Consider the following 25,722-nt stretch of genomic DNA (forward strand, 5'->3'; position numbering starts at 1 on the left):
TTAGGAGTTGGACATCAAAATTTGAAGAGAAATGAAATAAAAGCCCTAAACTTTGTACCTAGTTACATTACTTATTAAGTCCCAAGTTTATAATTTCTCTAATTGAGCTCCCAAACTAATTATACTATTTGAATTTGAAGCCTCTGCTCATCTTCATTGAGCCATAACAAAGGAGAAAAAAAATAATAGAAAAACTGTTGGTAAATCACTATATTTCACTTTGCACATAAATTTATTTTCAATTTCTCACTCAAAGCAAACTTTTTTCCTCCAAGTGAAGTTTGCTCTCTCTTATCCTTTATATTCAATGGCTATCCTGAGATGACACACATGGTTTTATCAATAGTTTTGCGTTTTTTTTATGGCTATCCAAAATAATGGAGATGAACAAAAGCTTCAAATTAAAATCATTTCAGAAGTTTGGAAAATGTTTTAACCTATGGCTCTGTTTCTAATGATTGTGCTCATGATTTTATCAATAATTTTGCATTTTTTTACTACTGCCCCCAAGATAACAGAGATTAATGGAAGCTTTAAATTAGAATCCTTTCATAAGTTAGGAAACTATTTCAACCTATGACGGTTTTGGTAGTTGTACTTGTTATAATCCAACTAAGACACTAATGGTTTTTTTTTTTTTATTGATAAGAACTCATGGTTTTTGGTGTAAACAAAGATTGAATTATAGATTTTTTATTCAAATATGAGAGACTTTATCAGCTGAGCTAATTAAGACTCACTAAAAATCTAAAACTTGGGATATATAAGTTTTTGGTATAGGCAAAGATTAAATTCTAGATTTATTATTCAACTATGAGAGATTTTACCAGTTGAGCTAAATATAACCTACTAAAAATCTAAAACTTGGGGTATATAGGTAATTTCTGCCATTTTTATGATCTGTCACTGCTAACTTTCCAGTTTAGTTACTGAGGGGAAGGAGAGCGGTAGTTCACTTCTGCTGCCCAGTAGTTTTTTAGATGTTCTGAAGGACACCAAAAAAGAAAAAAAGAAAAGAAAAAAGAGAGTACTTTTTTAGATGAATCATGAATGGTTCCTAGTGCTTGTAGCGGTATTGATGAGTTTCCTTTTATCAATTTTCATATTTTTGGGTAAAAGGGATTTCTTTCTTTTTGGAGTGGCGTTACCAACTTACCACTTACACTCACTTACCCACTGCATGGCTGTAAGGCTTTATGATGAACATGAATATGTACTTTACACGGGGACTCCATTGTTCCCTCTCCTTTTCTCTCACTACTTTCATTCTCTGCCATAGCCATTCAGATTCTTGAGATTTCATTTCCCCCCACCACATTCTCTCTCTTCCTTCCTTGTGGCTTATTCAAAAAAAGAAAATAAAGACTCATACTTCACAAACCAATCTGCAAATATTGAATTTTGGGATTACAAATAGGTGAAACCCCTTGAGACCCTTTTCTTTTTTCTCTTTTTGGCTGCTAGTTTCATGGATTCTGCGGGTTTGTTTTGTGTTTTTGGGTGTTTTCTGAAGTGGGTTTTTCATTCTGTTCTTGCTCTTGTATTATAGGAGTGACTTTTTTCTAATTCCAAGTTACTCAAAGTTTCAGAATTTTCATTCTTGCAATGTGTTTGTTGGTTTTTTTGAGTGAAAATGTGTTCCTTTGAAGTTAGAATTTGGGACTGAATGAACAACAATAAGGCTGCTGGTGCTTTTAGTTTTCAGTTTGTGAAAATGGGGTTTTATAAATTGATACAGTGGTAGACCCCATTTGCTTGCCTTGTTCAATTCTGTGGATCCCATCATCTGAGTTATCTTTTTGTGACGGCCTTACTGTTCTTCTGTTTTGTTTTTATTTTTATTTTTATTTGATGTGTCTTCTATTTATACAGATGCCGATCTTTATTTTATTTATGAAATCTATTTTGTTGATTAGTGAAATTCATACTGTAGTAGAAATGCTTAGTGCTCTTGACTTAGACCCAATGTTCTTTCTTGGTACCTCAATTGGGGAATATTCAGAGCTTCTGAGTTATGATGCTTTTCCAAGACTTAATTTACATTGAACAAAATGTAGGACACACAATTTTTCTGAGGAAAACATCTGGTGCAGGTCGATTCTTTGGTGTTGAAGGTTTGTTTCTAGAGTGATCGCATGCCTGGGAACAAGTACATCAGTAGTTCAAACCATGTCGGTGCTCCAAACCATATTCCAGGTCGTGTAGAGCGGCTTTTGAGAGATAGAGAGCTAAGGAAAAACAATAGGACTTCTCATTCGAATGACTTAAATGATAATATCAGCAGGGGGAGTGAGTCATTTGAGCATGAGTTGCGGTTAAGAGAAGTCGACAACGGGCATGCTGGCCAATGCTCGGAAGGGCCTGAAAACGAAAGGTTGCATCTGGAGGGACGTGAAAGACTAGATGGGAGGCCGTGGAGACAACGACTGTTGGTGGTGGCTAACAGGCTGCCAGTATCTGCAGTTAGGAGAGGTGAAGACTCGTGGTCATTGGAGATAAGTGCTGGTGGTCTGGTCAGTGCACTTCTTGGTAAGTGGTGACTTTGGTCTTTTATAGGTTCAATTTAATATTTTCTATCATTGTAATGAACATTTATGAATTTTTTTTTTCTTGTTAGTATTATTTTTTATTGGTGTGTTGCATACACACTGAGTTCATCTTGAACCCACAACCTTACCTGGAAGTGCCAATTGAGCTATAGCTTATTGGCTAGTTTTCCTTATTATGGTTTTGTCATTTTTTTTTTCTTTTTGTTTAAGAAGGCTGGTTTCCAAAGTGGCAGCTTTATTTTTTATTTTTAGTTTGTTTTCCTAAGTTTGCCTTTTCACCCACAAAGAGGAAGCTAATGCATACTGACGATGTTTCTAAAGGTGTGAAGGAGTTTGAGGCACGATGGATTGGTTGGGCTGGTGTGAATGTGCCAGATGAGGTTGGACAGAAGGCGCTTACGAAGGCCTTGGCTGAAAAGGTACAACTTTCTGTATTTAGATTCTCTTTTTAGTTTACCTTTTGTAAATTATTTATTGGTTCATCTTTATTTCAGTAAGGATTACACATAAGGTTCTGGTTTATGATAATTTATTAATCCTGCTAATGCTTTGTGCTGTGTTACAGAGGTGCATTCCTGTATTCCTTGATGAAGATATTGTTCACCAATATTATAATGGCTATTGCAACAACATTTTATGGCCTCTTTTTCATTACCTTGGCCTTCCTCAAGAAGATCGCCTTGCCACTACCCGAAGCTTCCAGTCTCAATTTGCTGCATATAAGAAGGCAAATCAAATGTTTGCTGATGTGGTCAACAAGCACTATGAAGAGGGTGATGTTGTTTGGTGCCATGATTACCATCTCATGTTTCTCCCGAAATGCTTAAAGGAATATAACAGCAAAATGAAAGTTGGTTGGTTTCTTCACACCCCATTTCCCTCTTCTGAAATTCATAGGACACTGCCATCTCGGTCAGAGCTCCTGCGTTCTGTTCTTGCTGCTGATTTAGTTGGGTGAGTTTTTGCGGTATTCTGCGCCAATCTTCAATAGCATGGTATAACATTTGTGGTCAGTAAAGTTGTGCCACTGTAGATTTGGCTAATCTCTTAAAATTGTCAAACATAATATTCTTTATATCTAATCTGCCATGGGAAAGCATATCTTGTATCCACTGATAAATGTTATGCATTTGCTATTATTTTAACTTGCATTGTTTCTTTCTTATGTGGCTGCTTGCACCTACATTTTTCTCTTTCTACTAAAGTCTTAGTATAAATAAAAATATATTTGATGCTTGATTTATGTAGAAGAAATGAATTTTAAATCTGAGATGTGAGGGAGGTGGGAATCTGGTTAGGATTATCATATGAAATGGTTTCACAGTTTGTAGTTGTTTCACTTATGAAATTTTAAGCTTTGGATTGATTTATATGTATACACTCAAATGTGGATGTTAATCATGTTATAGATACACTCACAAGTTTCTACTTAGTGATATATATATATATATTATATCTTTGTTTTCTCAAGTTATTCATGTAGTGGAAGATGTTGAAATTTCAGTTGGAGTACAATATTTCAACTTCAAGTTTGGCTGCTCTACCTGGTCTTATATATTCTTGTGAGTCCAATTGAAATCAATGTGGGGAGGATGCAGCAAAATCTAGAGCAGAATTGGGATTGCCTTATCATTGATTTTTATTCATCGGCTGCTTCATGCTCCCCACCCATTTGATTACAGATCAATTGTCCTTGCTCTTTTGAACCAATCTCTAAATTTTATAAAGGCGGAGATTCTAAAAGCTCTGGTAGTGTAAAAAATTTGCCTATTAAAATGTTTCCTCTGCTAGTTTCTTTCTTTGTGTGGATTGTAGTACGGGATAAAATCCTTACAGGTGACAATTTGAGGGGTAGAGTGATAGACTTTATTGACTGGTGCATTATGTGTCGATGTAATGGGGAAACGGTGGATTATTTGCTACTGCATTGTGGAAAGGCTTACCGGTTGTGGAGTTTGGTATTTAGATCTTTTGGGATTTCTTGGTCTTGCCAAGATCAGTTGCGGATACTCTCTTTGGTTGGTGGGATTGGCTTGGGAAGCATTCGTCTATTATTTGGAATTTAGCTCCGCTATGCTTAATGTGGTGTTTATGGAGGGAGAGAAATTGGAGGACGTTTGAGGACATGGAAGGTTCCGATGATCAATTATTGGCTTCTTTTAGTGGCTCCCTTTTTTATTGGTCTAGGGCTTGGGGACTCACCTTTAGTGATTCTCTCCCTATGTTCCTTAGCTCATTTCTTTGTAATTAGTATCTTTTCTTTCTGTTTTTTATCATCTTTTTCTGTACTTGTTACCTTTGCCTTATGATTTTTCTGCATGAGGTAGTAATTTTGAATATACATTTTTCTTATTTATCAAAAAAAAAAAAATGTTTATAAATTTTTTTCTTTTCAGCCTGAATATTTCTTAAGTTAGGTTAATGTCATTAGAAACTGACAGGACAAAATAGTTCAGTGACAAAAACAGAAAGAAAAAGAAAAAAGAAAAATATAGCAATGGATTTTAAAATGGCATCATCTTATTATAATCTTTAGTATGAAGTACTGCTCATGTTTGGATGATTGCTCGGGTTTAAGATTACATTCATCTTTTTTGATAGGAAAGATTACATTCATTGGCATCTTTTCTTTATTGGTACTTCACATGTTTTGTGATCTGATGTCTATACGAAAATTTATATGTTCCCTGTAATTTTATTTTACTCTATTTGTATCTTGGTATTTTAATATGCATAGCGAAGATGAGAATTTTCTTTTTCCCAGTTTTCACACCTATGATTATGCGAGGCATTTTGTTAGTGCTTGTACTCGTATTCTTGGACTTGAGGGTACACCTGAGGGAGTTGAGGATCAAGGGAGGCTGACTCGAGTGGCTGCTGTATGTTCTTTTCTAAATCTTCCAGTTGCTTCCCCCCCCCCCCCCCCCCCCCCCCCTTGCCTTAATAAGTAATAACTATATTTGATTTATTAAAGCTACTTGCTTTTGTTGCTCAAATATTTTTCAAAGCGAGTATTTACATGATCTAACCTTGATATGCTTATTTTATTTCTCTGTGTTTCTTCAGTTTCCAATTGGGATAGATTCAGATAGGTTTATACGTGCACTTGATGCCACTCCGGTCCAGGATAACATCAGAGAATTAGCAGAAAGATTTAAAGGCCGAAAGGTACATTTTATCTTTACTTTACATTGATGCTAAACATAAATTACTTGGAAGTTAATTTGACCATTTGATATTTGAATATGCTCATATTATTATTAATTTTTTTTAAATAATAATAAAATTTTATTAGATAGAATCTGTAAGTGTACATGATGTATACAGAAAGGTATGTGTAAAGTGTACATGCAATATCCAGCCAATATATGGAATCTAAAAGAGAAGGAAATTGGGTGCATCCAATTACATCCACTCGCACAATAATCTCAAAAATAAAAACCTAAGCTGCATTGCAGACAGTTCAATATCCTATTGTTTCTCTCCCTCCAAATGGTACTCATGATACATAAAGGAATAGCGTTCCATATCGATGCATTGTTATGCCTTCCAAACAAACCTTTCCAATAGGAAAACACATCGATAACCTTCACAGGCATTACCTACATACTCCAAATAGAGAGAAGGCGGAAGACATTAATTTCCTAGCAATAGGACAATGGAGTAAAATATGTTCAGTTGATTCTCCATTAGAATTACATATACAGCATAAATGCCATTACCACTCATAAGGGCAGGGTGACTTGAACTGGCATGAGTTCAAGCATTGAATAGGATAACAAATGTCTTTCCCACTCATTGATTTGGTGGTTATGGAGTCATTAGATTAAGGACACCATATGCTGGATTACGGTTGAGAAATGTGCCCTAGGGTTGCTGTTATACCTTGGCTTGAAAACCTCAAAACCCTAGTTCTTGATGGCTACTATAAACAAACCAGAAATCTGAATCTGCATGAATCTGAAGGGTCAAGATCCTTTCTCGATGGGTCAAGATGAATGGATCTTGCTCGGTTGAGTTGGAATCGAGTAGGAATTGTGGTTGCAGAAACTTAAGTCTTCTTTTAACTTGAATGTTTGACTTGTCTTGGACTTGAATTTGACTTCAAGCACAGTCAAGACTCATTAAGGTTCCTAAACTCAATTACATTTGATCATGGTTTGCCAACCTAGTCGCATGGACTCAACAAACAAGTTCTTGCTTATGATTGAAGTTTCAATGTTGGTTTTACCTGTGCTCTCTAGTGGACTCAACATGTGGGGTTTTTAACATTTTAAATGGGAGGTAGAGTAAAGACAGGGATTGAACTTAGGATCTCTTGCTTTGATACCATGTTAAATTACCGATTGTCTCAAAAGCTCAAGCTATTAGGCAATGGTGAATTTAATCAATTAACTATAATTCTAACAATATAATTTAAATATAATTGGTGGTTCTCTATTCTATACCTTCATAAGAGCCATGTGTCAATTTCTTGATCAGATCCTTTTACTGATTAATATAATTTAGAAATTCTTTTGTGTTTGATGTTGCTCTTATGAAGGAAATAAACTTTGATATTTCTTTATTGTTCATGTTGGAAGAATTTGTATCAAATACTTAGGGATGTAACACAAAAGATGTCATAGTTATTTTAAGGAGGGGAAAAAATTTTGGGCAGGGAGTAAGGGTGGCAATTCATGTTCACGTTTTGTTTTTTTGCTGTATTGATGCATGAATATTTGATTATATAGGTCGAAACAAACACGACAGTTTATTAATCATATCAAGATTGCTTGACTCTAACTTGACTTATTTATTAAACAGGTTGACACGACATGACTTGCGTAACTTGTTTAATAAATGAGTTGTATTAGGGTTCACATGACCCATTTGATAAATAGGTCATGTAGTCAAATTAACAGGTTACTTGACATGAATAACATGTTTGCAATTCTCATATGTTAGAGAATGTATAAATATATGATTGGATTCTAAACAAAGTCACAACAATTAAAACATAGTTGCAACCATAAATTTTGAAGGTTAAATTTGTAAAATTGTTCTTCAATTAAACGGGTCAAATGGGTTTCATGTGTCAGACTTGAATTGACCAGTTTAATAAATGGGCTAATTCAAGCTGACTTGAATCTGACATGAACTTGTTAAACCTAAGACCTAACCTGCTAACTTTGTGTCATGTTTGTGGGTTTCAAATGTTCCTTAATAGAAGGGAGGAATATAGAAATACCACGATGATATGGATTCTACTTTTCAAGTGGCTGTTTGGAAATTGAGTTGCACCTCATAAGAGTCAAATTTAATAGTTTTATATCAAAGCCTCTATGTAATATATGATGCACTTATGTCATTAAAACAGCAAATAGCGTAAAAATAAACGGAGCTATAAAAAAAAAAAATCAATATTCCCTTTCTGTTTTGTTTCTTCTCCTCATTTTTGCAAGTGATGTCTCATTATTTTCATAGTTGGAGTACTAGTATTGTATGTTTAGGGTGGTAATTTTCTGTAGAATTGTTTGTTATGACCTTTTTCAAAGAAAAGATTGTTTACACGTTTGATTAATAATGCTTTTACCTTACATTCAATTATCTAATTTATATGATTGTTACGACACAGGTAATGTTAGGTGTTGATCGTCTTGATATGATCAAAGGGATTCCTCAAAAGATATTAGCCTTTGAAAAATTTCTTGAGGAAAACCCAGATTGGCGTGACAAAGTAGTGTTGCTGCAAATTGCTGTGCCAACAAGAACAGATGTTCCAGAGTGTATGCTTCTTCCATAACTTTCTTTTGTCTTGTTCCTATTACTTCTTAAATACTGGTGGTTGAGTGCGATATATGCTGCTTTGATTTATTTTCAAGATGGAAGTGGCGAATTTGCATAAGCTGCTATTTAGTTTAATAATAAAATCCCCATAAATCATAAAGAAGGAGGGCAGTTTGAATGTCATATTTTGATAATGGCAGCCCCACCATAGAAACAAGAAAAATTACAGATCATCACTTACCCGTCAATGCATTTTGTGATATGGAAAAATGACTTTGTTCTTTCCCATTCTGAGATGCATTATCATGGACCATGGTTGTGATAAAGTCCATTCGAAATTGTTGTTCAACTAAGATGGGAACCTGGTGGCAATAGAGATTTATCTGAGTTGTTATCGAACAAAGATGGGATTACAAGTTGTTTGCTACATATTTTTTATAGCTTTTATGAACCTTATAGCTAATGTATCACTCTTATCTATTAGTAAACCTTTGATAAATTCTTTACAAGTAACATACTCTAGTTTGTGCCTTACAATTGTTTAGAGGCCCTATATTTCAGATTTGGTCATGAGAGTCCATAATTTATGAAGTGAGGTTTTTATATTTTCCAGAATTCACACAGGCCCCTATATTTATCTGACAGATGCAGTCTATGTGAGAATGGACATATATTGCAATAGTGTCAACTTCTCTTAGTTCATTTCATTTATATGCACATTTTTTGAAAAAATTCGAAGTTCCATAGATTACTTATAAATTAGTGGGAGCTAATCAATGCAGGTTTCTTCCTCCCAATTCTTATACTGTCACTGTTGGAATTTATTTTAGATTTAAATAGGTAATGTTGGCGGGTTGAGCCTTTGGCAATGTTATTAAAGAAAAAAGGCAGCCTCAAGGTACAAGGTCTTGTTATTACCTGAGGCTCTATGCACCAAAAAAGAAGAAGATCTTGTTGGCTCTTTCTGAGTTGTTTTGGATATACATCCTATGTACTTAAGTTGTAGTCTCTTTGGCACCTCCTGATAATCCTTTTAAATTTTTTTTTTAAAAGAAAGTTCTGGCCCCAGGGGGGGTGGGGGTGGGTGAGAAGGCTTTGAACTAGTTACCTTTGCTTCATGAGGCGTGGCCCCTAGCTGTTACAAGAAAGTTTTAGTTATTACCAAAAAGAAAAGAAGGAAACAAAAGAAGGTGCTCACCCAGTCAATTGCTGCATCAATTTCTAAAATAATTGACAATATTAGAACTCAGAAGTATATATTTCTAAAATAACATTGACCATCATCATAATTATCATCTCTAGTCTATAGATTTAAAAGTATACCTTGAAAGATTTTTTTCATATCAAATTTACCTATATAAAAATACAAATACATGTGATATTGTGTTATCTCATTCAATTAGTATCATTTTCAATTGTTTTTATAACCAGGCATAATTGCTGCATTTTTTCCCTTTTTAATTATTTAAACATTTTTTTTTCTTTTTGAAAATGTACCTAAGTCTATATATATAATATGTCAGTGTATTCTGTTCTGCATTTTCACAGATCAAAAACTTACAAGCCAGGTTCATGAAATAGTTGGACGCATAAATGGCAGATTTGGAACGTTGTCAGCAGTTCCCATACATCACCTGGTCTGTCCCAAACTAAGTGATGAATCCATGATATTCAGTATGCATGCTTTTATGTATGCATTTATGTATATATGTATGTGTAGATCCTTTATTGAGCTCAGTTGATGATAAGTGAAGGTTGCTTATATAAGATGGTGTGGAGCTCTATATCCTTTTTGTGCAGTAAGCAATACATGTCTGTTGGAAATGATAGATGAACAGCTGTAATGGATATGTCGTAGGTAAAAGGGCAAGTGAGGGGAGTCTCTTGACCAAAGGAGAGATGAAAGAAGTTCTAAAATTTTTTATATTAGTAATGATAAATATATCCTGTATCCTCATAACATGAATAGGTTGTACGATGGTGGGGTATTATAAATTTGAATGTATTCAAAGTTAGTGTTTTTTTCCCCCCTTGGATGGTGTGTATTCTTTTACTTCGGTTGTTTGTGTCATCATAGAGCAACAATATATTCTTCTAGTAGTACTAGAGTTTTACTTGAACATATTCACTAATGTGGAGAACTAATTCAACAAAAGAAGGAGAAGAATATTTTTTGATTATGAGAGTTGAGTAGTAATTTTATGGAAGATTAGGGTTATGGGAGGGAGAGAGAGAGAGAGAGAGAGAGCGAGAGAGTGAGAGAGAGAGAGAGAGCTGTTAGAGAATAGGTTTAGGTTTTAATCAATCAATTCTTCACCTTACTTATCAAAAAAAAATCAATCAATTCTTCACCTTAGCACATATATTCATTTTAAAATAGTATGATAAGATTACAAGAAAACACTTAGGCTAATATAAAATTGAGTTAATATAAAAAAATAACAGGAATATAGCACTTCCCCTCAAGTTGGATCATATAGATCAAACATGCATAGCTTAAAATACAAGAAGTGACAGGAGGCATGAGCTAACAGTTTCGTGAGAATGTCACTCAGTTGATCATCCAAACTAAAATAGGGAGCATATTGAAGTAGAAAACTGTAGGCAAGGACCAACGACAAGAGCTGTATGGTGTACTTTCATGTATATTATGATGTAACATCCCATTCATTTAATTTTTAATTTTTATGAAGTTTGGCTCCAAACATCTTTGGAGCTATCTTGCTCCAACCTATAATGTGGCGACTAAAGAGACCATCCATGTGTAGAGCCACATGACTTTTTTTGAAATAATACACATAAATAGTCTTATAAATCTCCACGTAGTGAGTTGAAAAAGATAAATCCAAATATGTTTGAAGCTAAACTTTGTCCTTAGGATTATTCTAAACTGTTGTTACATAAAGGCAATTTAATACCTTCTTATATGGTACTTTCTTTGTCTATACTTTTTTTGTCTACAGGATCGTTCTTTGGACTTTCATGCATTATGTGCTCTGTATGCTATTACAGGTACTATTTTATGCAGTGCCATTTTTCTCTGATTCTTTTCTTGACGTGTGTCTTTCTTGAAATTGAACATTTCAACATGGACCACAATAAGTTATCATTTATGCAATTCACTCCCTCTGTCTCTTGATATTGATGGATCTTTTTGGGTTCTTTCTAAATATATCATATTTCCAGAAGTGGAACTTCAGTCTCCTATATTATCCTCACTTTTTTGTAACAAAAAAAAAAAAAAACACAATTCTTATCAAAAGTTGTGCAACCTCAAAAATTAATTAAAGGAAATATTACGAGGATCACTATATTTTTACCTTTTCAATGACAGCTGTTAAGCTCCCTATCACAGGCAGATAGTGGGAATGGTGAGAAGCTATAGCTTAATTGTTCATCTTCCCCTTGCTACCGGATAATTGTTCCTAATGAATTACTAGTTCTCCCAAAAGCTTAAGCTTTTAGGAAATGATGAATTCAATAATTTAATTATTATTCTAACACTCCTCAATTGTGGGCACAAACTCCCCTTCAATAAGTGTAGCCCAACATGTGGGATTCTTTGACTTTTTAAAATGGGAGTTTGAGTGGAGACATGGTTCGAACTTGAAACCACATGCTCTGATATTATGATAAATTACGGATTCTTTTAAAAGTTTAAGCTATTAGGAAATGATGAATTTAATGAATTAATTTTTATTATTCTAACAGTGCCATTTCAAAATTAACATTGAGAGGAAGAGGGAGTACTTTCTAAATAGTTTTAGTTCATTAATTGAACTAAATTCTTATAAAAATTGTCTGATATGGTTCACATATATACATTTTCAAAAATTTCCTGATTCTAGAGATGCAAGCAATATTTCACCTGTATACATTCTTAGTAATTTCCCATTCTAGGTATTGATCGCCTGTTTTATGAATCAAAGGGGATAATATATTTCTGAATAGCAAGTATCCCAGAAAAATTAATGTAAAGAACGTAAGGATTTGTGAGTTTTGTGTCTAAAAGCTCCCTCAATGTAAAAGAATTGATGTCAAAATAAAAAATTTGACTTGGCATGTGTATAAGCACCAATGCACCTAGCTAATAAACATTGGTGCATAACCTGTTTACTAGATCATGCTAGAGGAATTTCTTAAACCTGTAGCTAGCAGCAGCTCATTTTTACAGGCACAAAATTAGTTTCAGACGGCTATAGAACTACCCTCCTGCCCACTGTGGCTTTTCTGCCTATTGCTTCACTTTTGAGGGATGAGTTAATGTTAGGTTCAAATAATTCTGGGTATAAATATGCCAACGTACCTTGGACAGTGCAAGGGCATGGTATTGGCTTCTTTTGGAAAGCTTTACACTAATCTAACCTAGTTTTCTAGGCTACAACGAAGGTGGGCTTAAAAGATGCCCAATGTGTTATTTACTTACTCTGTCTTGTTGGCCAATGTTCCAGGTAACAAGCAGGCTCTAACTGGAACGAATTCTTGAAATATTTATAAATGCTTTTGGAAATTTGAATTTATAATACTAGTTTCATGTGAGTATCATCACATATTCTGAATTGTCACTGGGATATTAAAGTTTGTAGCTAACTACCTGAATTATGTTGATGTAAATTTTCAATTGAAGATTTTTCTTTCCCTCTTCTTTCCTTGTGCAGATGTAGCACTAGTCACATCTCTAAGGGATGGAATGAACCTTGTCAGCTATGAGTTTGTGGCATGCCAAGATACAAAGAAAGGGGTTCTTATTCTTAGTGAAGTAATTACTAAATACTTGCATGTTTTGTTATGCTTGATCAATATTTTTGCAGATTATTCATTGGTGTTAAAACTTTTATTTTGTGGAGGTTGAGATCAGATAAAAAGTAGAGTATTGAAAAATCTTTTAACTCAAATACCCTTGAGACAATGAATTTTGGTCATTGGCTCTCCTAGTAGCTGCTCTACCTTATTTCACAGATTTTGTGAACCAAATTGATCAAATTCTAAGGATAGTGTACTCCCCCTCCCTCTAAAGCCTTCAAAATGCAAGCTATCTTTTTTTGCTGAGTTTAATTCTTGTAACATGCTGTTTATTATTGTATGTGCTCATTTGATGGACTACATCTGTCCCTCCCTCTCCCCCCCCCCCCCCCTCTCTTTTGTTTTAACTGTTATTATTAAGGTTATATGGCTGGGATCTTGTACCTTGAATGTAAGATTGTAAATGAACCAATTTGTATATAAACAACTTGTTTATGTTGGTTTATTTAATAAATGAGTTAGAATCTAGCCCTTATTTATGCTTGATTATTAAATGAGCCAAGGTTAACATAATAATGTATTTGTGCACTAGCGATGGAATATGAAGCTGTATTTGAGTATATATAATATTATATTTTTTCCTGTATACCTTTATTTACCCAGAGAAAGCATTTGGTAGGGTCCAAGGTCCCTATAAAAGTTGTGGTATTGTGGTGGGTTTTGGAAAAGGAGTTACCTTAAAATATATGAAGTTGCTTAAGGATATGTATTACAAAGCTATAACTAGTGTGAGAACAAGTGGAGGTATCACAAGTGAGTTTCCTATCACTAAAGGTTTGCATTAAGTATTAGCATTAAGTCCACATCTCTTTGCACTAGTAATGGATGAGCTCATTAAATTGATTAAAGAGGAAGTTCTTTGGTGTATACTTTTTGTAAATTATTTATCTTTAGTGGTTGAACTAGAAGTAATTAATGCCAAGTTAGAAATTTGGTGAGATGCTCTAGAATCTAAAGGCTTTAACTTTTGATTAAGTAAGACTAGAATAGGCTACATGTAATGTGAGTTTAGTAAAAGTAAAAAGAGTCTTGAGTTTAAGGGGTGGTAAAACTTAGTGGTCTAGAGATACTAGAGATACTAAAGAGCGAGAGTTCCTAATATCTTGGATCAATTAGTCATAAAATTGGAGAGATTGAAGAAGATGTGAATTGTAGGATTAGAGAATGATTGATGAAGTGAAAAAGCATATTAGTATTATTGTGTGATTGAAGAATACCTACCAAGTTAAAGGGAAAATTTTATAAATTTGCTATAAGATCAGCTTTGCTCTATGTTACTGAATGTTGGGATGTTAAGAAACAACATACTCATAACATGAGTAGCTGAAATGAGAATATTAAGGTGGGTAAGTGGAAATATATGGAAAGATAGGATTTGAAATGAGGAAATTTGCTATAAGATAGGGGTGGGACCCATTGATGAAAAGACGAGGAGAGTCACTTGAGATGGTTTGGTCATATTCAGAGGAGATCAACTTATTTATTAATAAGGATTGAGTTGATTTAAGTTGAGAGAATGAAGAAGGGTAGAAGAAGGTCAAAATTAACATTAGTAGAAGTAATAAAAAGGACATGTCAAATTAAAGAGGTAACAGAGAGTAGAATTTGGATAGAATATAATGGAGGAAAGGAATACATGTGATTGACCTTAACTAATCTATTGAGGATCTATACCTGACCCTTTGAGACAAGGGCTTTGTTGTTGTTGTTATGCATTACTTTATAAAAATATACAAGTATAGCCTTAACACTGGATTGTGTAATTTTGGAATTTAGAATTTAGTCATAACATATCAAATTATTATTATAATTTATTATATAAATAGTTCATATTGTAGTAATAGTTTATATATATATATATATATATATATATATATATATATATATATATATATATATATATAAAATTCAAGGTTGGTGATTCTTATTTTTATTAGTTCATAAATTGAAAATCATTATTAACTCAAAAAGTATATATTCAAATATCAAGCTTGGCTTGTAGTCAAAATAAATTGAAATGAACCAATCCTGATCATTTAATGCTCAACTCAGCTCGGGTCATTTATAGCCGCCTGACGTGAATGTATGTCTTACAAAAGAAAACCTTTTGGATACATATTTAACCAGAAAAAAAAAAAAATCAAAATCAAAATTCAGTTCAATTTATGTTACTCTAATGTTATTGTTGGCTAGGAACTTCAAGTTGGCCAATGGCATGCAATTGGTTGCTTAAGCAATTGGTTAGACTTATCGAAAACCAAGCCATATAATTTCCTTTGTTATTTCATTAACATTGTGATCGTGCTTAATCGAAGATACAACAAAATTACATCTTGTGCAAGAAGACTTTAATATGATTTTGACTCTGACTGAAGAAAACTGAGGAAGGTGGTTTCATTCAGGGCTTTCAAGTGGGTCTTATTAATTCTACTGGTATCTGTATTTCACACTTTTTATTTGCTGATGATACCATTCTTTTCTGTGAGGCCTTTAGAGAGCAGATTCTTACTATTAGGCTGGTTTTAACTTGTTTTCAAGTTTTTACTGGTTTGAAGGTGAATGTCGGGAAAAGTGAAATTGTCCCTATTGGGGAGGTGCGTAACATTCAATCTTTGGCTAATATTCTTCAATGTAGGGTGGGCAGTTTGCCTATGATTTACTTGAGTATGCCATTGGGAACTTCGTATAAAACAACATCTATTTGGAATTCGATCCTTGAGATGATGGAAAAGAAGCTTTCAGGCTGGAAGCGGCTTTATTTGTCAAAGGGCAGTAGACTCACCTTGCTGAAAAGTACCCTTTCAAGCCTTCCAACTTATTACCTTTCCCTTTTTACTATCCCTAAAGCTGTGGCGACTAAATTAAAACGAATTCAGAGGACCTTCTTGTAAGGTTTATCAGTTGAGTGTTTCAAATATCCTTTGGTGGCTTGGGAAAAAGTTTGTTTACCGCATGAGTTTGGTGGTTTGGGAATTCAGAATTTGGCGTATTTTAATCTAGCCCTATTAGGAAAATGGCTTTGGAGGTATGGCCATGAAACCACTCATCTGTGGCGAAGGGTTATTGCCATGAGATATGGGGAGGGGAAAGGGGGTTGGTGCACTAGAGCTTGTTGTAGGGATCATGGCTGTGGGTTATGGCAGAGTATTAGTGAAGGGTGGGAAACTTTCTTGAAACATGTCTCTTTTTTGTTGGGGGATGGTTCTTGTATCCTTTTGTGGCATGATAAGTTGACTGGAGATGTTCCTCTTAAATTTCTTTATCCTCAGCTATTTCTGTATTCAGCCAATAAGGAGGCCTATTTTTCGGAGGTGTTAAGCCCTCCTATGGATGATAATGACAGAGTGTGGAGTTTAAAATGTTACAGGGAATTCAATGATTGGGAGTTAGCGGCTTCGTACTCCCTTCTTCGTTTCATCTAAACCCGAACTCCTAGGGGTGGAGGGTGTGACAAGTTTAGTTGAGATCTTAATGGAAGTGGGAAGTTTGATACTCGGTCTTTTTATCATCAGATTCAAAATGCAGCTCCTTCCACTTTTCCTTGGAAGGGCATTTGGAAAGTTAAAGTTCCTAAAAATGTGGCTTTTTTTCATGTGGACAACAACTCATAGTCAGATTCTAACCTTGGATAACCTTATACTTCGTGGTCGTCCTTTAGCGAATCGTTGTTGTATGTACTGTTGTAATGCGGAATCTGTAAATTTCCTATTACTTTTTTGTCCAATAGCTCATTCTTTGTGGATGTTTATGCTTCGGTTGTTTGGGATCGATTGGGTCATGTCTGGTTCAGTTGTGGACTTTTTATTTAGTTGGTACCATTGGCTTGGGAAGTATAGTTCTGATATTTGGAATTTGGTCCCAGGCTGTTTAATGTGGACTATTTGGACTGAACGGAATCGGCGGTCTTTTGAGAATGAGGGGAAAACGGTGGTTCAGTTATTACAGTCTTGTCAACAGACCCTCTTCGATTGGTCTCGATGTTGGGGTTTCTTGGATGATTCTACCCTTATGGATTTTCTTTCGTCTATTAGAATAGATTAGGGGCAGCTTAAGTCTTTTTGTTTCCTTTTTCCTCTGTTCACTACCGTGAACTCTTTGTATTGTTCTCGCTTTTTTCTTATTAATAATATTCTCATCTTACTTATCAAAAAAAAAAAAAAAAAGATTTTGACTCTGCTGTTTGATGGTCATATCTCACTTCAAATCCTTGAATTCAAGTATGAATCTTTTGTGAAGAAGCATAAGAGATTTTAGAAATCACATGATTTGAAATCTTAATCTTCTTTGCTGCAACAGAAACAGAACATCACAGTTTAGATTGCAAAGCACATTTTTTTAAGACTTTAGATTTCAAATCACATATTTTCAAATGCATGTAAGTCTAAATATATGCTAAGCCTAATCTAAATTTTCATACTTTTTCTGCATTTTGTAGTTTGCTGGCGCTGCACAATCTCTGGGTGCTGGGGCAATACTAGTGAACCCCTGGAACATTACGGAAGTTGCAGCTTCTATTGCCCAAGCTTTGAATATGCCAGCTGATGAAAGAGAGAAGCGACATAAACATAACTTTGCACATGTGACCAGCCACACTGCTCAAGAATGGGCTGAAACTTTTGTGAGGTATACCTTATTACCTGCATTACTGTTGTAACATTCTTGTGATGTGACACTGACAGTTTCTAAGTATATTTGTTTTTGCTGTGATGATTTAATTATTTGTATGAAATAATATGCTATTTATTGCAATACAAACCTGAAAAACATTGATTTTACTTTCAATTTTCCTATAAAAATGTTAAAGTTACATTTGGTCAATGAGCTCTAGCTTGATTGGCTCCTCCTCCCCTTATAAGTTCTAGGTGGAGGGTGTGGTTGTAAGTTCAAGCCCCATTGGATGCATGTGTAATTTATCAATAAAAAAAAAGTTTCATTTGATGCTACCATCTAGAGTGTGTATTTTTTTATTTGGGAAAGAGAGAATTACTTAGAGAAAAAGTCCAGTAAAATGATAGTTGTATTTCATCTAGATTTCAGAAATGATTCAAAACAGCAAAACATAAATTATGGTTTGCTCTCAATCCAGACCAGAATTTTAGTGCTTATTTTAAACATGGTCATGCACAATTCTTCAAGTGTGCTATGATGGCATTAATATGCACTTGTGTTTATCAACAACATCAACAAGAAGTCCCAAATTTTTAGGGTCGACTATTGATCCTACAACAGATTAGTCAGCCACATATTTTTTTCCTCCATTCTATTCTATATATTGAAGTTAAATGTATCCTTACTGGTAATTAATTAAAAATACGTAATTTGGGGAATGTATTAATTACATTGCTTGTGTTTTCCTAGTAGTTGCGTGTTATTAGAAGTGGCATGAAACAATTTTTGGGGATGGAATTAATTCTAGGAATAAAATCTGTGAATGGAATGAATATGTGGCCATGCTTTTAGTTTGTTGAATTAAATTTGAGTTTGGTGTCATTACTTCTCAGTGAACTAAACGATACTGTGGTAGAGGCACAACTAAGGACAAGACAAGTTCCACCTTCTCTACCAAACAAGGATGCAATCAATCGTTATTTACAATCTAATAATCGATTGCTTATATTGGTATGTACTTTCTGATTTAGATACTTTGTGTAATTGAAATGTACTGTAGTTAAGAAATGAAATTGAACTATATAATATGGCAGCTCTCATTAATTACCATATAACTGCACTGTATATAGGTGTATGGATGTCAATTATGGAAAGTCAGTTGAACATCCATTGTTAGTTATTGAAAAATCTCAATTTGTGATGATTAAACATAATCCCTTAATGCTACTTTGAGGATCATTAGATTCATATAGTTTAAGATGGTTGCCCAGTTTTTGCTCTTTGTAGTCAGTATGTTTCTTATGAATGATTTCGCTTTGAAAAAAGTGTCAGTGAATCAATGAAAGTGTAAATTTTCTTCTACTTTTTTAATTTCTGTCATCTACCTATTGCTTCCTGCTCTTATGTTTACAAAGCCCTTGACCCCATGACAGAGGTTCTTGATTAATGTTTGCATTGTCCTACTTACTATTGTTTTAAACACTACACCTATATTTGGTTAATAAAAAGTTAATGCAGAATGATATGGTCAACATTTTAAATCTTACATGATACATCAAGTTTATATCAAACCATTCCCTTTCTTCCAATTGATTATCATTGAGAAATCTTATATTTTTCTATTCATGAATGTTTGTAATCAATCTGAAAGCCTTTTTATTTTTATTTATTTATTTTCCTCCTGTATCTCAGAAATGAGGAAAATGTAGCTGTCCAATTCTTTTTTGGGTAAAATACTAATTTGGTCCCTAAACATTACGAAAAATTTGTTTTTCATCTCTAAATTTTATGAAGTTCTTTATTCGTCCCTAAAGTATTGAAAAGTTCGTTTCATCCCTAAACTATTGAAATTTTTTTTATTTGTCCTTAAACTTTGAAAAAGATCTTTTTTCATCCCTAAACTATTAAAAAAGTTCTTTTTTCATCTCTATTTTTGTCCTTAAATCTATTTACAAAGTTTAGGGACGAAAAACTAACTTTTGGTAAAGTTTAGGGACCAAAATAGTATTTTACTCCTTTTTTTATTATATATATATATGTGTGTGTGCGTGTGTGTGTGTGTGTGTGTGTGTGTATACACATATTTGAGTGTGTGTGATTTCATTTCCTCATCTTGCTAATGGTTTGAACTTAGGGATTCAATGCAACATTAACTGAACCAGTGGACACTCCTGGGAGGAGAGGTGATCAAATTAAAGAAATGGATCTTAAAGTGCATCCAGGTCTAAAAGAACCCTTGAAGGTGCTTTGCAGTGATCCAAATACAACAATTGTTGTACTCAGTGGGAGCGACAGAAGTGTCTTAGATGATGTAATTTATATAACTTTGCTTTAATTTCTTTTCCAGCCTTGCTGTATCCACTTCTTGACATACTTCTTTGACAGAACTTTGGAGAGTATGACATGTGGTTGGCAGCAGAGCATGGGATGTTTCTACGCCTTACAAAGGGGGAATGGATGACAACAATGCCAGAGCATTTGAATATGGAATGGGTTGACAGTGTCATGGTAAGTGCTGAAACTGTAATTCTGTTTAATTTTGTTCAAACTCAAAACTTATGATGCTTATGTCATGTTTTCAGCATGTATTGGAATACTTCACGGAAAGAACTCCCCGATCACATTTTGAACGTCGTGCAACTTCACTTGTATGGAATTACAAATATGCAGGTACCCTTTTTTTTGGTTTGCACATTTCTCTTTCTAAATCTTTTGAAGACTTATATTTTTCTGCTCTCCCTTTATATTTTTATTCTCATCTTTTAATAATGGTAGATGTTGAGTTTGGAAGACTTCAAGCAAGGGATATGCTGCAGCATCTCTGGACAGGCCCAATTTCAAATGCATCTGTTGATGTTGTTCAAGGTGGCCGATCTGTTGAGGTGCGAGCAGTTGGTGTCACAAAGGTGATTGCATGTTTGAATAGTTAAAATTTCTAATATTATGTGATTATTTTTAGTTTATGGGTATTTGGAATTTTGTTGCTATCTAATGACTATACAATCAGGGTGCAGCAATTGACCGCATACTTGGAGAGATAGTTCACAGTAAATCCATGACAACACCAATAGACTATGTCCTGTGTATCGGACATTTTCTGACAAAGGTATCATTCGTTTGTCTCTTAATGAATGAATCTGGAGTTTATTTTGTTCTGGAAGCTTCATGTTTGATATGAGTAATGTTATTTAGCTGCTATCCGAACTTCTTTTCCAGGAAATAGGATTTGGTAATTTCCTTGATATGACTATTATTTGATAGAATTAATTTTTCTATCTTTAGAATTTTTAGCTTGGATCCTATTTTGCACTTATGAAGTAATAAGTGCTGGATCCTATTTAATGTTTCATTTGAGAGATTGAAACTTCAGAAAGACAGCTGAAAACTGTGAATTCCAAAAAATTTTTGAAAAGGTTTGAAGGCATCAGATATGTGCTTTAACCTAGACATCTTTGCAAATGTCCTTCGCAGTTTAATGAGCCTGTCAAGTGTCTGAGTTTGGTTTCTTTTGGCTTGTTACATAAACTTATACAAATCAACTGCTATCTTGGTGTAAGCAGAGTCCAATTTGAAGTCGATGCATTAATTTTTTTTTTAACAGTAAAATAAAATAAAATTGATCATTGTCAAAGTTGTTTCACTCTTTATTTCAAGTGGAGTAGTCAATTTTGAATATTTAGCATATGTATTTATGGTGATGATTGAGTGAGAGAAAAACCTGAAACTTTGATGGCTGTGAGAAGTTTACTGGGGACTTGAAACTACACTTTATGAGAACGTTGTTTGAGCGGTCAATGGTGTCAGGGAAGTTTTCTTGTTCAAACTTTTCTGAGTTTCTTGGTTTTTGTTCTTTTAAAGCCTGGGTACGAACTATATCTTGTTTACTACCTGTGTACTTGATGATTTTTTATTTGAATAAAATTTGTTGCGTATAAAAAAAAAAACTGCAGAGGAAAACTGGAGTCATACAAAAATCTAAATCCTTACTACTAAACATGTGAAACATGAGTGTTTATACATATTACTTCGTAGATGTTTAGCATATTTACAAACCATACAACAACAAAAATAACAAAGCCTTAGTCCCAAAACCCTACTAAAGGTTATTCACCCATGTTATGTTAGACTTGGATGCTGGCTATAGGTATTAATTCTAGGTATTAGATTAATCTAATAAATGTATTTTAATCAGGATAAGGCCTGACTGAATGAAGCTTTTAGTTATCCACAAGAAATCTCTTAAAGAAGTTAAGGTAATTAATGGTGAATTTGTGACACCTTTCTCTCATCTTCTGTCTGATCATCTATTTGATGTGCGTATGGTAGCATGCATATTGAACATCAATCCCTTGTCAGGTGTCTCATTGGTACTTCACCACATTTTAGGGTATATTTGGAATGGAGGGAGATGAGGTTTGAAGAGAGGGGAAGGGTGGCCAGAATATTATATTATAACATCCTTCTCCTGGCCTTGCATCCAATCATAGGCTTAAAGCTTTTGTAATACACCTATTACAATAATCAGCTTTACAGAACTGGTGTGAACCAAATGTTGTGACTTGAGACCGACTTCTGTGAGCTTCTTGTTCACTGCTCAAGCTTTTTTTTTTTTTTTCCTTCCCAAAAAAGGATGCACTGAATTCCCCAATCAACTTTAGCTCAAATGGCACTTTCTCCTCCCTTTAATAACTATGCAACTTCTTAATTAAAAATAGAAAAGGATTCACTAAACTCAAATATCAGGCAGTCCTAACTCATCTTTATCATTCTTTTTGATTCAGTTGGTAAAACCTCTTATCTTTGCATTCTGGTTTCATTTGAATTTTGCTCCCCTCAAACCTATGCTACATCATAATTTAGTAGTGTACATGTTTTTGGTGGGACCTATCAAATGATGAGTGGTTCCTATATACTTAAAGCCTACTATAAGATTTACCTTATGAGATATAGGCTGATTTAGCCTTAACAACTTAGGATGAATGGGGAAAAATCACCACTTAGTTTTCCATATTTTGCGTTGCCTCTTTTTTAATCATATGATTAATAAGCGTAGGAAATGAACAATAGTGGACTCAAGCTTCCACTTAATTTTTTTTGGTTAAAAAAAAAAAAAATGGTTAAGTATGCTTGCGTTTGAGTGGAAAATGGAGAACATGAACTGACATCTGCATTTTCTATCTTAAAATCCTGATTAAACATCTTTCGTTGCTACAGGATGAAGATGTGTACACCTTTTTTGAGCCAGAGCTTCCTTCTGATCCCATTGCTATTGCAAGAACCAAGGCAAATGATGGACTCAAGCTACTTAGTGAGAGAAGATCTTCTTTGAAGCTTCCAGCCAACAGAAGTGGGTCAAAATCATCTTCATCTCAAAGTAAGACTCAACGACCTTCACTGAATCCTGACAAGAGAATTACCAATCATACCTGTGGGAGTGGGCGGCGGCCATCACCAGAAAAGGTTTCGTGGAATGTGCTTGATCTAAAGGGAGAGAACTATTTCTCTTGTGCTGTGGGACGAACTCGTACAAATGCTCGGTATACACTTGGATCATCAGATGATGTTGTCTCCTTTCTGAAAGAACTGGCTGATGCATCTCTTTTAGGTTCATTAAGTTGAGCAATGTTATGCTTTCCTATCTCGTAGTGCACCCGCTTCAAGATTCAACGCCCAACTTACTTAGGCAATGAGAAGGTTCATTGATGATAATAGTTTTATTTAGTTGTGATATTCTTTCCTCCAAGAAATCTAACCCCTATGTTCCAAAGGACTTAGTTTGTTTATAACTACTACTTAAAAAAAAATTAATATGATTACAAATTTTAAAAATCTAATTGTTTAATTGTATGTTATTTATGTTCTTAACATGCATGTCAAATTTTGTGCAAATCAAATGTTATTTACTATTCAATCTATAAAATTATTTTGTGTTGAATACTACTTTAGGTTATGTGATTTGGTAGTATTTTAATTTGCTATCTTTTTTCTTTTCTTTTCTTTTCTTTGATTGATAGAAGTTATCCTATGACATTATATAATATATAATGATACAATATTATTTTATTATGTAGGTAGCATGACTTGGATAATTGCTCTTTATAACTATACCCTTTCTTTTGAGTATTGTTTTATATTAAAATACAATTTACATGATTGTATTTGAATGTGTCTATTAATTATTTGAGTAATATCAATAGTAAATTTATGATAGGGTTTAATTATCATGATAAATAATAATCTCTTTTAGATAATGTGAAATTTAAATCATTAATTTGAAACTTAAAATAATTTAGTTGTACCAAAAAATAATAAAACCCCACACAATATAAAAAAAAAAAAAAAAAAGTTCGAAGAATATAGACCGTTTCAAAAAATAATAATATCTATCATAGACACCCAAGTTAAAAAAAAAAGAAAAAGAAAAATAAAAGAAACATAAAATCTAAAATAATAGAATGATATAATTGTAAAGATAAAAGAGATGAAAAATACTTTTAGAATTAGTTCAATTCTTAAGGATAACTATTATATTCAATAAATTTTCAGTAAATTTTAAAGAATAAAATATGCTTTTTTACCATATATGAACTTAGGTAGATAGTGGGGAAATGAAAATGTAAAATAGAGGGAGAACAATTAGAAAAAGTGTAACAATAAGTTGAAAAATTAATAATGAAAAGAGTTAAAAATAAGAGAGAGATAATATTTTGATTGTTAAATAATGGAGATTTTAATTTATCTTAAATGAGTAATTGTTAAAAAAATTATAGAAAAAATTAGAAAGAAAAAGGATAATAACATGAGTGCTTATTTGTCTCAATTAGAGTTTAGTAATAATAAATGCCACAATTAACAAATAAAAAATGAGATAAAATAAAATAAATACAATGAATAAGAATATTATATGATTATATAAAAATTCACATAATGTTAAAAATCATTAAAATACTATGTGAATAATGATAACAATGGGTAACAGTTGTTAACAAATTAGTCAATCATATAATCTTCTCATTATAAAATATTTTACCTCAGAAAAATTTTATAGGAACAATATGTATTGACGAATACAATCAATACAAGATTTAATTTTTCTATTAAAAATAAAAGGAGTTATAACCATCATAAGCCACCTTTTGGATTGTAGGTTAGAAAAAAGTGGGTCTGAGAAAGTTTCTTTAAAACTAAAAGAATAATTTCCAAAATTTATATACTTTTTAATGATATAAAAAAATGTTATAAATAATTTTCATTAAAAAATGAATTTTTCTCTAACTTTCCTTTTAAATTTATGAGAAAAATTGTATTATTTTTTGATAATAAATTTTATAAAAAAAGATAATTAAGATGAATTAACAATTATTGGTTTTCTTTTTATGCGTTGTAATGTTTCATGAGGACACTTGATGAAGACAATTTGTTTTTTTGAGATAAACTAATTTCTTTATTTGAATTTAAGTTTTTTCAGAAATTGTGAAAATTTCAAGTAGAAATTCAGAAGGTAATTTATGTTATAGTTAAGTTTTTGATTGTATAGTTGTATGATGGATTTGGGTTTTAATTTATAAGTTGTTTTGGGTAGTAAATGTAGTGTAGTGTGTAATTTATGGAGTAGTGAATTGATTTTTCATTGTTTTTAAGTTAATAAAAACCTTACATATACCTTTTAAAAAAAAAAAACATTAGTTCAAATTGCAAAAAAAAAAAAAAAAAAAAGAGAGAGAAAAAAGAAAAAAGAAAAAAAAGCGACCACCATAAAAAAATTAGCACGTGCAATGTCTGGGTTTACGACTAGTTGATGATAATAGTTTATTTATTTGTGATATTCTTTGCTCCAAGAAATCTAACTCCTTTGTTCCAAAGGACTTAGTTTGGTTACAACTTTCACTAAAAAATTAATATGACTACATATTTTCAAATTTTAACTGTTGGATCTGTTCTTTATGTTCTTAACACGCATGTCGAATTTCATGCCAATCGGATATTATTTACT

General features: G+C 33.2%; 1 protein-coding gene across 3 annotated transcripts; it reads left to right on the plus strand.

Moving 5' to 3' along the window:
- The first annotated feature begins 1,235 nt into the window (after positions 1 to 1,235).
- LOC142615829 (alpha,alpha-trehalose-phosphate synthase [UDP-forming] 1-like) lies at positions 1,236 to 23,589 on the plus strand. 3 transcript variants are annotated; one of them, XM_075788684.1, is made up of 18 exons: positions 1,236 to 1,417; positions 2,094 to 2,529; positions 2,871 to 2,968; positions 3,115 to 3,503; positions 5,314 to 5,428; positions 5,616 to 5,717; positions 8,167 to 8,317; positions 9,867 to 9,955; positions 11,282 to 11,330; positions 12,977 to 13,077; positions 17,557 to 17,744; positions 18,623 to 18,740; positions 19,864 to 20,040; positions 20,115 to 20,237; positions 20,312 to 20,399; positions 20,505 to 20,635; positions 20,737 to 20,835; positions 22,944 to 23,589. In XM_075788684.1, exons 2-18 carry the CDS (start codon positions 2,136 to 2,138, stop codon positions 23,346 to 23,348), a joined length of 2,817 nt encoding a protein of 938 aa, XP_075644799.1. In that variant the 5' UTR covers positions 1,236 to 1,417; positions 2,094 to 2,135; the 3' UTR covers positions 23,349 to 23,589. The 3 variants fall into 3 exon arrangements, with proteins under 3 accessions (XP_075644799.1, XP_075644800.1, XP_075644801.1); XM_075788685.1 differs by having other exon boundaries at positions 1,309 to 1,417; positions 2,058 to 2,529; XM_075788686.1 differs by lacking the exon at positions 1,236 to 1,417 and having other exon boundaries at positions 1,909 to 2,529; positions 5,350 to 5,428.
- Positions 23,590 to 25,722: the final 2,133 nt, after the last annotated feature.

Source organism: Castanea sativa, chromosome 11 (assembly GCF_040712315.1).
Source record: "Castanea sativa cultivar Marrone di Chiusa Pesio chromosome 11, ASM4071231v1".
NCBI classification, from domain to species: domain Eukaryota; kingdom Viridiplantae; phylum Streptophyta; class Magnoliopsida; order Fagales; family Fagaceae; genus Castanea; species Castanea sativa.

What these genes read in the sequence shown, in the direction of transcription:
- LOC142615829 (XM_075788684.1), top strand. Translation starts at nt 2,136, where the DNA reads ATGCCTGGGAACAAGTACATCAGTAGTTCAAACCATGTCGGTGCTCCA. An exon ending in TCTGGTCAGTGCACTTCTTG is followed by an intron (nt 2,530 to 2,870) that starts GTAAGTGGTGAC and finishes ATGTTTCTAAAG; the next exon opens with GTGTGAAGGAGTTTGAGGCA. An exon ending in AAAGATTTAAAGGCCGAAAG is followed by an intron (nt 5,718 to 8,166) that starts GTACATTTTATC and finishes GTTACGACACAG; the next exon opens with GTAATGTTAGGTGTTGATCG.